Source organism: Salmo salar, chromosome ssa27, assembly GCF_905237065.1.
Source record: "Salmo salar chromosome ssa27, Ssal_v3.1, whole genome shotgun sequence".
NCBI classification, from domain to species: Eukaryota; Metazoa; Chordata; class Actinopteri; order Salmoniformes; family Salmonidae; genus Salmo; species Salmo salar.
In genome coordinates, this window is record NC_059468.1 from 41,325,256 (window position 1) to 41,337,755 (window position 12,500).

At 43.5% G+C, this 12,500-nt stretch overlaps 1 protein-coding gene across 5 annotated transcripts in view; it reads left to right on the forward strand.

Moving 5' to 3' along the window:
• Nucleotides 1-12,500, forward strand: part of LOC106570731 (FH1/FH2 domain-containing protein 3) — a 191,231-nt gene that overhangs the window by 165,422 nt on the left and 13,309 nt on the right. For all 5 annotated transcript variants that reach the window (XM_045709310.1, XM_045709312.1, XM_045709313.1 and 2 more), the window contains one exon: nt 9,453-9,611. In XM_045709310.1, coding sequence (XP_045565266.1) covers nt 9,453-9,611 — 159 coding nt within the window. The remainder of the gene's footprint in view (nt 1-9,452; nt 9,612-12,500) is intronic.

Sequence of the window (12,500 nt, forward strand, 5' to 3'; positions counted from 1 at the left end):
GAAGAGAGGACAGTAACAGGAGACACTATGAGCTGAACATAACAGCCAGTGGAAGAGAGGACAGTAACAGGAGACACTATGAGCTGAACATAACAGTATGTCAGTGGAAGAGAGGACAGTAACAGGAGACACTATGAGCTGAACATAACAGCCAGTGGAAGAGAGGACAGTAGCAGGAGACACTATGAGCTGAACATAACAGTCAGTAGAAGAGAGGACAGTAACAGGAGACACTATGAGCTGAACATAACAGTCAGTGGAAGAGAGGACAGTAGCAGGAGACACTATGAGCTGAACATAACAGCCAGTGGAAGAGAGGACAGTAGCAGGAGACACTATGAGCTGAACATAACAGTATGTCAGTGGAAGAGAGGACAGTAGCAGGAGACACTATGAGCTGAACATAACAGTATGTCAGTGGAAGAGAGGACAGTAACAGGAGACACTATGAGCTGAACATAACAGCCAGTGGAAGAGAGGACAGTAACAGGAGACACTATGAGCTGAACATAACAGTATGTCAGTGGAAGAGAGGACAGTAACAGGAGACACTATGAGCTGAACATAACAGCCAGTGGAAGAGAGGACAGTAACAGGAGACACTATGAGCTGAACATAACAGTATGTCAGTGGAAGAGAGGACAGTAACAGGAGACACTATGAGCTGAACATAACAGTCAGTAGAAGAGAGGACAGTAACAGGAGACACTATGAGCTGAACATAACAGTATGTCAGTGGAAGAGAGGACAGTAACAGGAGACACTATGAGCTGAACATAACAGTATGTCAGTGGAAGAGAGGACAGTAACAGGAGACACTATGAGCTGAACATAACAGTATGTCAGTGGAAGAGAGGACAGTAGCAGGAGACACTATGAGCTGAACATAACAGTATGTCAGTGGAAGAGAGGACAGTAGCAGGAGACACTATGAGCTGAACATAACAGTATGCCAGTGGAAGAGAGGACAGTAACAGGAGACACTATGAGCTGAACATAACAGTATGTCAGTGGAAGAGAGGACAGTAGCAGGAGACACTATGAGCTGAACATAACAGTATGACAGTGGAAGAGAGGACAGTAACAGGAGACACTATGAGCTGAACATAACAGTATGTCAGTGGAAGAGAGGACAGTAACAGGAGACACTATGAGCTGAACATAACAGTTCAGTAGAAGAGAGGACAGTAACAGGAGACACTATGAGCTGAACATAACAGTGACAGTGGAAGAGAGGACAGTAACAGGAGACACTATGAGCTGAACATAACAGTGTCAGTGGAAGAGAGGACAGTAACAGGAGACACTATGAGCTGAACATAACAGTATGTCAGTGGAAGAGAGGACAGTAGCAGGAGACACTATGAGCTGAACATAACAGTATGACAGTGGAAGAGAGGACAGTAACAGGAGACACTATGAGCTGAACATAACAGTATGTCAGTGGAAGAGAGGACAGTAACAGGAGACACTATGAGCTGAACATAACAGTTTCAGTGGAAGAGAGGACAGTAGCAGGAGACACTATGAGCTGAACATAACAGTATGTCAGTGGAAGAGAGGACAGTAACAGGAGACACTATGAGCTGAACATAACAGTATGTCAGTGGAAGAGAGGACAGTAACAGGAGACACTATGAGCTGAACATAACAGCCAGTGGAAGAGAGGACAGTAGCAGGAGACACTATGAGCTGAACATAACAGTCAGTGGAAGAGAGGACAGTAACAGGAGACACTATGAGCTGAACATAACAGTATGTCAGTGGAAGAGAGGACAGTAACAGGAGACACTATGAGCTGAACATAACAGTATGTCAGTGGAAGAGAGGACAGTAACAGGAGACACTATGAGCTGAACATAACAGTATGTCAGTGGAAGAGAGGACAGTAACAGGAGACACTATGAGCTGAACATAACAGTATGTCAGTGGAAGAGAGGACAGTAACAGGAGACACTATGAGCTGAACATAACAGTATGTCAGTGGAAGAGAGGACAGTAACAGGAGACACTATGAGCTGAACATAACAGCGCAGTGGAAGAGAGGACAGTAGCAGGAGACACTATGAGCTGAACATAACAGTATGTCAGTGGAAGAGAGGACAGTAGCAGGAGACACTATGAGCTGAACATAACAGTATGTCAGTGGAAGAGAGGACAGTAACAGGAGACACTATGAGCTGAACATAACAGTATGTCAGTGGAAGAGAGGACAGTAACAGGAGACACTATGAGCTGAACATAACAGTATGTCAGTGGAAGAGAGGACAGTAACAGGAGACACTATGAGCTGAACATAACAGTATGTCAGTGGAAGAGAGGACAGTAGCAGGAGACACTATGAGCTGAACATAACAGTATGTCAGTGGAAGAGAGGACAGTAACAGGAGACACTATGAGCTGAACATAACAGCCAGTGGAAGAGAGGACAGTAACAGGAGACACTATGAGCTGAACATAACAGCCAGTGGAAGAGAGGACAGTAACAGGAGACACTATGAGCTGAACATAACAGTCAGTAGAAGAGAGGACAGTAGCAGGAGACACTATGAGCTGAACATAACAGCCAGTGGAAGAGAGGACAGTAACAGGAGACACTATGAGCTGAACATAACAGTATGTCAGTGGAAGAGAGGACAGTAACAGGAGACACTATGAGCTGAACATAACAGTATGTCAGTGGAAGAGAGGACAGTAACAGGAGACACTATGAGCTGAACATAACAGTATGTCAGTGGAAGGGAGGACAGTAGCAGGAGACACTATGAGCTGAACATAACAGCCAGTGGAAGAGAGGACAGTAGCAGGAGACACTATGAGCTGAACATAACAGCCAGTGGAAGAGAGGACAGTAGCAGGAGACACTATGAGCTGAACATAACAGTCAGTGGAAGAGAGGACAGTAACAGGAGACACTATGAGCTGAACATAACAGTATGTCAGTGGAAGAGAGGACAGTAACAGGAGACACTATGAGCTGAACATAACAGCCAGTGGAAGAGAGGACAGTAGCAGGAGACACTATGAGCTGAACATAACAGTATGTCAGTAGAAGAGAGGACAGTAACAGGAGACACTATCAGCTGAACATAACAGTATGTCAGTGGAAGAGAGGACAGTAACAGGAGACACTATGAGCTGAACATAACAGCCAGTAGAAGAGAGGACAGTAACAGGAGACACTATGAGCTGAACATAACAGTATGTCAGTGGAAGAGAGGACAGTAACAGGAGACACTATGAGCTGAACATAACAGCCAGTGGAAGAGAGGACAGTAGCAGGAGACACTATGAGCTGAACATAACAGTATGTCAGTGGAAGAGAGGACAGTAACAGGAGACACTATGAGCTGAACATAACAGCCAGTGGAAGAGAGGACAGTAGCAGGAGACACTATGAGCTGAACATAACAGTATGTCAGTAGAAGAGAGGACAGTAACAGGAGACACTATCAGCTGAACATAACAGTATGTCAGTGGAAGAGAGGACAGTAACAGGAGACACTATGAGCTGAACATAACAGTATGTCAGTGGAAGAGAGGACAGTAACAGGAGACACTATGAGCTGAACATAACAGTATGCCAGTGGAAGAGAGGACAGTAACAGGAGACACTATGAGCTGAACATAACAGTATGTCAGTGGAAGAGAGGACAGTAACAGGAGACACTATGAGCTGAACATAACAGCCAGTGGAATAGAGGACAGTAACAGGAGACACTATGAGCTGAACATAACAGTATGTCAGTGGAAGAGAGGACAGTAACAGGAGACACTATGAGCTGAACATAACAGTATGTCAGTGGAAGAGAGGACAGTAACAGGAGACACTATGAGCTGAACATAACAGTATGTGGAAGAGAGGACAGTAGCAGGAGACACTATGAGCTGAACATAACAGTATGTCAGTGGAAGAGAGGACAGTAACAGGAGACACTATGAGCTGAACATAACAGTATGTCAGTGGAAGAGAGGACAGTAACAGGAGACACTATGAGCTGAACATAACAGTCAGTGGAAGAGAGGACAGTAACAGGAGACAATATGAGCTGAACATAACAGCCACTATGTATATATATATACTAACTGTATATATATCTTCTCACTATGACTGAATCATATTGTGAAATTGTGAAAATTATAATAATTCCCTTCTGTTGTAAGAGCTGTTTGAAAAGACGTTACCAGGCGTTAAATTAGTTAATAGACCAGTGAGGGAAAATAGTTGTGTGTCTTAAATGTTTAAGTTGATTGTTTCTTAAACTTACAGAAGGCTGAACAAATGTCTCCCAAACTAAATATAAGAATTGATATCAGTTTAGCAGCGGTCTTTACGTCAACATTATTGTGTTTTGATGTATTTCTGATACCTCTTTTCCATGTTTGACCAGAAATCAAAGCCTTCAATTATTCCTGAACGATATAGACTCTTACCAGGCTGTTATAACTGTTGGTTGATGACCAGGCTGTTATAACTGTTGGATGATGACCAGGCTGTTATAACTGTTGGTTGATGACCAGGCTGTTATAACTGTTGGTTGATGACCAGGCTGTTATAACTGTTGGATGTGACCAGGCTGTTATATCTGTTGGTTGATGACCAGGCTGTTATAACTGTTGGTTGATGACCAGGCTGTTATAACTGTTGGTTGATGACCAGGCTGTTATAACTGTTGGTTGATGACCAGGCTGTTATAACTGTTGGTTGGTGACCAGGCTGTTATAACTGTTGGATGTGACCAGGCTGTTATAACTGTTGGTTGTGACCAGGCAGTTATAACTGTTGGATGATGACCAGGCTGTTATAACTGTTGGATGTGACCAGGCTGTTATAACTGTTGGTTGTGACCAGGCAGTTATAACTGTTGGATGTGACCAGGCTGTTATAACTGTTGGATGATGACCAGGCTGTTATAACTGTTGGATGTGACCAGGCTGTTATAACTGTTGGATGATGACCAGGCTGTTATAACTGTTGGATGTGACCAGGCTGTTATAACTGTTGGATGATGACCAGGCTGTTATAACTGTTGGATGATGACCAGGCTGTTATAACTGTTGGATGTGACCAGGCTGTTATAACTGTTGGATGATGACCAGGCTGTTATAACTGTTGGTTGGTGACCAGGCTGTTATATCTGTTGGATGATGACCAGGCTGTTATAACTGTTGGTTGATGACCAGGCTTTTATAACTGTTGGATGTGACCAGGCTGTTATAACTGTTGGTTGTGACCAGGCTGTTATAACTGTTGGATGATGACCAGGCTGTTATAACTGTTGGATGTGACCAGGCTGTTATAACTGTTGGTTGATGACCAGGCTGTTATAACTGTTGGATGATGACCAGGCTGTTATAACTGTTGGATGATGACCAGGCTGTTATAACTGTTGGATGTGAACAGGCTGTTATAACTGTTGGTTGTGACCAGGCTGTTATAACTGTTGGATGATGACCAGGCTGTTATAACTGTTGGTTGATGACCAGGCTGTTATAACTGTTGGTTGATGACCAGGCTGTTATAACTGTTGGATGTGACCAGGCTGTTATAACTGTTGGTTGTGACCAGGCTGTTATAACTGTTGGATGTGACCAGGCTGTTATAACTGTTGGATGATGACCAGGCTGTTATAACTGTTGGATGTGACCAGGCTGTTATAACTGTTGGATGATGACCAGGCTGTTATAACTGTTGGATGTGACCAGGCTGTTATAACTGTTGGATGATGACCAGGCTGTTATAACTGTTGGTTGATGACCAGGCTGTTATAACTGTTGGATGATGACCAGGCTGTTATAACTGTTGGATGATGACCAGGCTGTTATAACTGTTGGATGATGACCAGGCTGTTATAACTGTTGGTTGGTGACCAGGCTGTTATAACTGTTGGTTGATGACCAGGCTGTTATAACTGTTGGATGATGACCAGGCTGTTATAACTGTTGGATGATGACCAGGCTGTTATAACTGTTGGATGTGAACAGGCTGTTATAACTGTTGGTTGTGACCAGGCTGTTATAACTGTTGGATGATGACCAGGCTGTTATAACTGTTGGATGTGACCAGGCTGTTATAACTGTTGGTTGATGACCAGGCTGTTATAACTGTTGGATGATGACCAGGCTGTTATAACTGTTGGATGTGACCAGGCTGTTATAACTGTTGGATGTGACCAGGCTGTTATAACTGTTGGTTGATGACCAGGCTGTTATAACTGTTGGTTGATGACCAGGCTGTTATAACTGTTGGATGATGACCAGGCTGTTATAACTGTTGGTTGTGACCAGGCTGTTATAACTGTTGGATGTGACCAGGCTGTTATAACTGTTGGATGATGACCAGGCTGTTATAACTGTTGGTTGATGACCAGGCTGTTATAACTGTTGGATGTGACCAGGCTGTTATAACTGTTGGTTGATGACCAGGCTGTTATAACTGTTGGTTGATGACCAGGCTGTTATAACTGTTGGATGTGACCAGGCTGTTATAACTGTTGGTTGATGACCAGGCTGTTATAACTGTTGGTTGGTGACCAAGCTGTTATAACTGTTGGATGATGACCAGGCTGTTATAACTGTTGGATGATGACCAGGCTGTTATAACTGTTGGTTGGTGACCAGGCTGTTATAACTGTTGGTTGATGACCAGGCTGTTATAACTGTTGGATGATGACCAGGCTGTTATAACTGTTGGATGTGACCAGGCTGTTATAACTGTTGGTTGGTGACCAGGCTGTTATAACTGTTGGATGATGACCAGGCTGTTATAACTGTTGGATGATGACCAGGCTGTTATAACTGTTGGATGTGACCAGGCTGTTATAACTGTTGGATGTGACCAGGCTGTTATAACTGTTGGAACCGGAGACCAGGCTGTTATAACTGTTGGATGTGACCAGGCTGTTATAACTGTTGGTTCCGGAGACCAGGCTGTTATAACTGTTGGATGTGACCAGGCTGTTATAACTGTTGGTTGGTGACCAGGCTGTTATAACTGTTGGTTGTGACCAGGCTGTTATAACTGTTGGTTGTGACCAGGCTGTTATAACTGTTGGTTGGTGACCAGGCTGTTATAACTGTTGGTTGATGACCAGGCTGTTATAACTGTTGGTTGGTGACCAGGCTGTTATAACTGTTGGATGATGACCAGGCTGTTATAACTGTTGGATGTGACCAGGCTGTTATAACTGTTGGATGATGACCAGGCTGTTATAACTGTTGTATGATGACCAGGCTGTTATAACTGTTACGATTTCCTTCTGCTAATAAGCACTAATGGTTTGCAGGTAGCCTATAAGAGTGGGGTGTAGGAGTGAGGTCATGTACACACACACACACACACACACACACACACACACACACACACACACACACACACACACACACACACACACACACACACACACACACACACACACACACACAACACTGTCATTTTTAGGAACATTTACATGCACACACTCATACTCTTTCCCCTCCATACCGACCCCCCTGCATCACCACAGCTGTAGTGAATTTCAGAGTGCTTACCAGGCTGTGAACAAGTCCGCACCGAGAGAGAGAGAGAAAGATGAATAGATAGAAAGAGAGAGAGACAGCGACAGACAGACAGACAGACAGACAGACAGACAGACAGACAGACAGACAGACAGACAGACAGACAGACAGACAGACAGACAGACAGACAGACAGAAGAATTCACAAAATGGGACAAACACCAAATTGAGACTCCTCATGCAGAATTCTGCAAAAAATATTTGAATCAGTTATAGAACCAATTGCCCTTTATGATTGTGAAAATGGTACAAACACCAAAATATCCTCTGTGTCCAACGTAGAACACCAAATAATGCAGAGCAGAATTAGGCCGATACCTGCTAATTAAAAAAATCCAGAAAAGAGACATTAAATTCTACAACCACCTTAAAGGAAGCGATTCCCAAACCTTCCATAACAAAACCATCACCTACAGAGAGATGAACCTGGAGAAGAGTCCCCTAAGCAAGCTGGTCCTGGGGCTCTGTTCACAAACACAAACAGACCCCACAGAGCCATCACCTACAGAGAGATGAACCTGGAGAAGAGTCCCCTAAGCAAGCTGGTCCTGGGGCTCTGTTCACAAACACAAACAGACCCCACAGAGCCCCAGGACAGCAACACAATTAGACCCAACCAAATCATGAGAAAACAAAAAGATAATTACTTGACACAATGGAAAGAATTAACAAAGTAGAATGCTATTTGGCCCTAAACAGAGAGTACACCGTGGCAGAATACCTGACCACTGTGACTGACCCAAAATTAAGGAAAGCTTTGACTATGTACAGACTCAGTGAGCATAGCCTTGCTATTGAGAAAGGCCGCTGTAGGCAGACCTGGCTCTCAAGAGAAGACAGGCTGTGTGCACACTGCCCACAAAATGAGGTGGAAACTGAGTTGCACTTCCTAACCTCCTGTCCAATGTATGACCATATTAGAGACACATATTTCCCTCAGATTACACAGATACACAAAGAATTAGAAAACAAACCCAATTTTGATAAACTCCCATATCTACTGGGTGAAATACCACAGTGTGCCATCACAGCAGCAAGATTTGTGACCTGTTGCCACAAGAAAAGGTCAACCAGTGAAGAACAAACACCATTGTAAATACAACCTATATTTATGTTTATTTATTTTACCTTTTCTACGTTAACTATTTGCACATCGTTAAAACACTGTATATATACATAATATGACATCTGAAATGTCTCTTTTCCTTTGTAATTTGTGAGTGTAAAATGTACTGTTCACTTTTTATTGTTTTTTTCACTTTTGTTTATCCATTTCACTTGCTTTGGCAATGTGAACATATGTTTCCCATGTCAATAAAGCCCCTTGAATTCAATTGAAATTGAGAAAGAGAGAGAGAGAGAGAGAGAGAGAGAGAGAGAGACAGACAGACAGACAGACAGACAGACAGACAGACAGACAGACAGACAGACAGACAGACAGACAGACAGACAGACAGACAGACAGACAGACAGACAGACAGACAGACAGACAGACAGACAGACAGACAGACAGACGAGAGAGAGAGAGAGAGAGAGAACAGAGAGAGACAGAGAGAGAGAATAGACTACTAGACTACGTATATAGAGAATGAGTCTTGCACACTACTTGTATCCAGTCAGTCAATCAATCAAGTTGATTTATTGATCCTTCTTACATCAGCAGATGTCACAAAGTGTTTTTACAGTCCATCATGAATAGTCAACTACACTATATGGATATTGTGACCTCTCAGTGACCTCTGTCTGTCTGTTGTTCCATCAGATAACAGATTATGTGACCTCTCAGTGACCTCTGTCTGTCTGTCTGTCTGTCTGTCTGTTGTTCCGTCAGATAACAGATCATGTGACCTCTCAGTGACCTCTGTCTGTCTGTCTGTCCTTCTTTTGTTCCGTCAGAAAACGGCAGCGGACGGTAAACGTCAAGAGGTCATCGTTCTGGACTCCAAGAGGAGTAACGCCATCAACATCGGACTGACCGTCCTGCCTCCTCCTCGCACCATCAAGACCGCCATTCTTAACTTTGATGAGTACGCACTCAACAAGGAGGGCATCGAGGTGAGAGATGATGATGATGATGATGAAGAGGCATCGAGGTATAATACAATTAAAGACCTCAGCTGTTCATCGAAACCATGAATAGTAGAATCAGGTGTGGGTAGAACTGGGCTTGAACAGACAAGGCTGCATAAACATGCAGCTTGTCAAGAGAAATTGTGGCCATCCTTGAATTGTATTTATAAAGTTGACTCTATCTGAATGTACATTTTATATCACCTTTTCGGCGTAAAAAACAACTAAAACAACGTTTTAAGTGAAAATAAGCATTGGTCTGACGCTGAAAAAAATAAAGTAAATTCACATGAGCTCAACAATGCCTATTCCACCCATGCTCTACCAAGGTTTTTCCCAGCACACATCTTCAACCTACTACAGTAGCCATGTTGGTATTGTACTTCAGACTATGTTTAGGCAGGATGCTTAGGATTCAGATCTTCTCAAACATCCTAAAAACAGCCTGTAAAACCTTGGTAGAGCATGGGTGGAATAGGCATTGTGGTGCTCATGTGAATTTCCTTTATTTTTCAGCTTCAGACCAAGGCCTACTTCTGACTTAAAAACGTTGCTTTTGTTTTTTACGCCGAAAAGGTTATATAAAATGTACATTCAGATAGAGTCAACTTTATAAATACAATTCAAGGATGGCCACAATTTTCTCTTGACAAGCTGCATGTTTATGCAGCCTTTTCTGTTCAAGCCCAGTTCTACCCACACCTGATTCTACTACTCATGGACTCTATGAACAGCTGAGGTCTCTATGAACAGCTGAGGTCTCTATGACCAGCTGATGACTCTATGAACAGCTGAGGACTCTATGAACAGCTGAGGACTCTATAAACAGCTGAGGACTCTATAAACAGCTGAGGACTCTATGAACAGCTGAGGTCTCTATGAACAGCTGAGTACTCTATGAACAGCTGAGGACTCTATGAACAGCTGAGGACTCTATGAACAGCTGAGGACTCTATGAACAGCTGATGACTCTATGTACAGCTGAGGACTCTATAAACAGCTGAGGACTCTATGAACAGCTGAGGACTCTATGAACAGCTGAGGACTCTATGAACAGCTGAGGACTCTATGAACAGCTGAGGACTCTATGAACAGCTGAGGACTCTATGAACAGCTGAGGACTCTATGACCAGCTGAGTAGTAAAATCAGGTGTCGTAACACTGGACTTGAACAGAAAAGTCTGCATAACGCTGTGGATCGTCAAGAGCAATTTTTATAACTCCTGATACAAACACTGTAACAAAATGACAAACTGCAGAGAAACACCTGTACAATACAGTCATTAGATGCATAACAAAAAATAGACATATTTACAAATCTGAAATTGGATAGGGTGTTCTAAAAACCTAGAATACAAAACTTCAGCTACAATTGTCCTAAGTAATTCTGTACACAACTTTCTAACTGCAGTAAAAGAGCACACATGTTTTCATTTATAAATATGAAGACAGGTGGGAGTACTCCCAGATGTGGAACAGAACATAAATGTGAAGCATTGATAGAGTGTAGTACCATGTGTACGGTGTGCAATTTGAATTGACATAAGTCGTTTACCAGCTTGCGTTTCTCCGTGACAGGCGCATGACCACAATCCACCGCTCTCACGGATGAGGGCAACGACCTCTTTCTTCCTTGAGAGTCTGAGAGCTTGTCTCTCCTCTGTTCTTGCAAGACAAACGCAGTGGTACACACCGCCACGCTCACTGCCATTTGCCTGCCGCTCGACGAACCCAAAAAGGATATTTTAAAGATCCACCTAATATTTGCAAATAATTGACAATTGTCAAAAATGTACGTTCTGAGAAGCAAAACCAGGACCTTCAGTTAACGGTTGCACTAAAATCCTTGTTATAAAACACATTAACTTTGACACGATTTAAATGGACAGTCAAAGGGACAACAGGAAGTTTTCATTGTGCAACGTTTTTTGATGTTTTGTCACGGCTGTTCGAAGGAGCGGACCAAAATGCAGCGTGTTCGTAGTTCCACATATTTATTAAACGTGAAACTGAATTGCGATACATAAATAACTTGAAACCACAAAAACAACAAACCGTGACGCAGAGAGGAAACCACACTACTCAAAAGATAATAACCCACAAACAGGAAGAGGAAAAAAAAAAAACCTACTTAAATATGATCTCTAATCAGAGGCAATGAGGATCAGCTGCCTCACATTAGAGATCAACCCCAAACAATCCCAACGTAGAAATAGAAAAACTAGAACTTAAACATAGAAATAGGTAACATAGAACAACTCAAAACACCCCCCTGTCACGCCCTGCCGCACCAATATGTCGGAGGAAACACCGTACACCTGGCGACCGTGTCAGCCTGCACTGCGCCCGGCCCGCTGCAGGAGTCGCTAGAGCGCGATGGGACAAGGACATCCCTGCCGGCCAAACCCTCCCCTAATCCGGGCGACGCTGGGCCAATTGTGCGCCGCCCCATGGGTCTCCCGGTCGTGGCCGGCTGCGACAGAGCCTGGACTAGAACCAGGATCTCTCGTGGCACAGCTAGTCTTAGACCACTGCCTCACTAGGGAGGCACATCATTTTAAATTCATCAAAAACCACATGGCTTGTTGCAGCTTCGTTGATTAATTTGACTGCTCAAATCAAAGGACCTTAAAGGGATACTTTGGGTTTTTGGCAATGCAGCCCTTTATCTACGTACTTCCCCATAGTCAAATGAACTCTGTCTGTGTGCAGTATGAAGGAAGTTCGAGGTAGATTCGCAAGCCAATGGAAGTCTATTTGTATCTGATCTGCTAGCACCCTTTCCATCTTCTCTGCTCACTCTTAACTTGCCTACCTCTTTACCTTTCCCCTCTCTCTCCCCCTTCCTATCATGGTCCTCTGCCCCCATCCCCC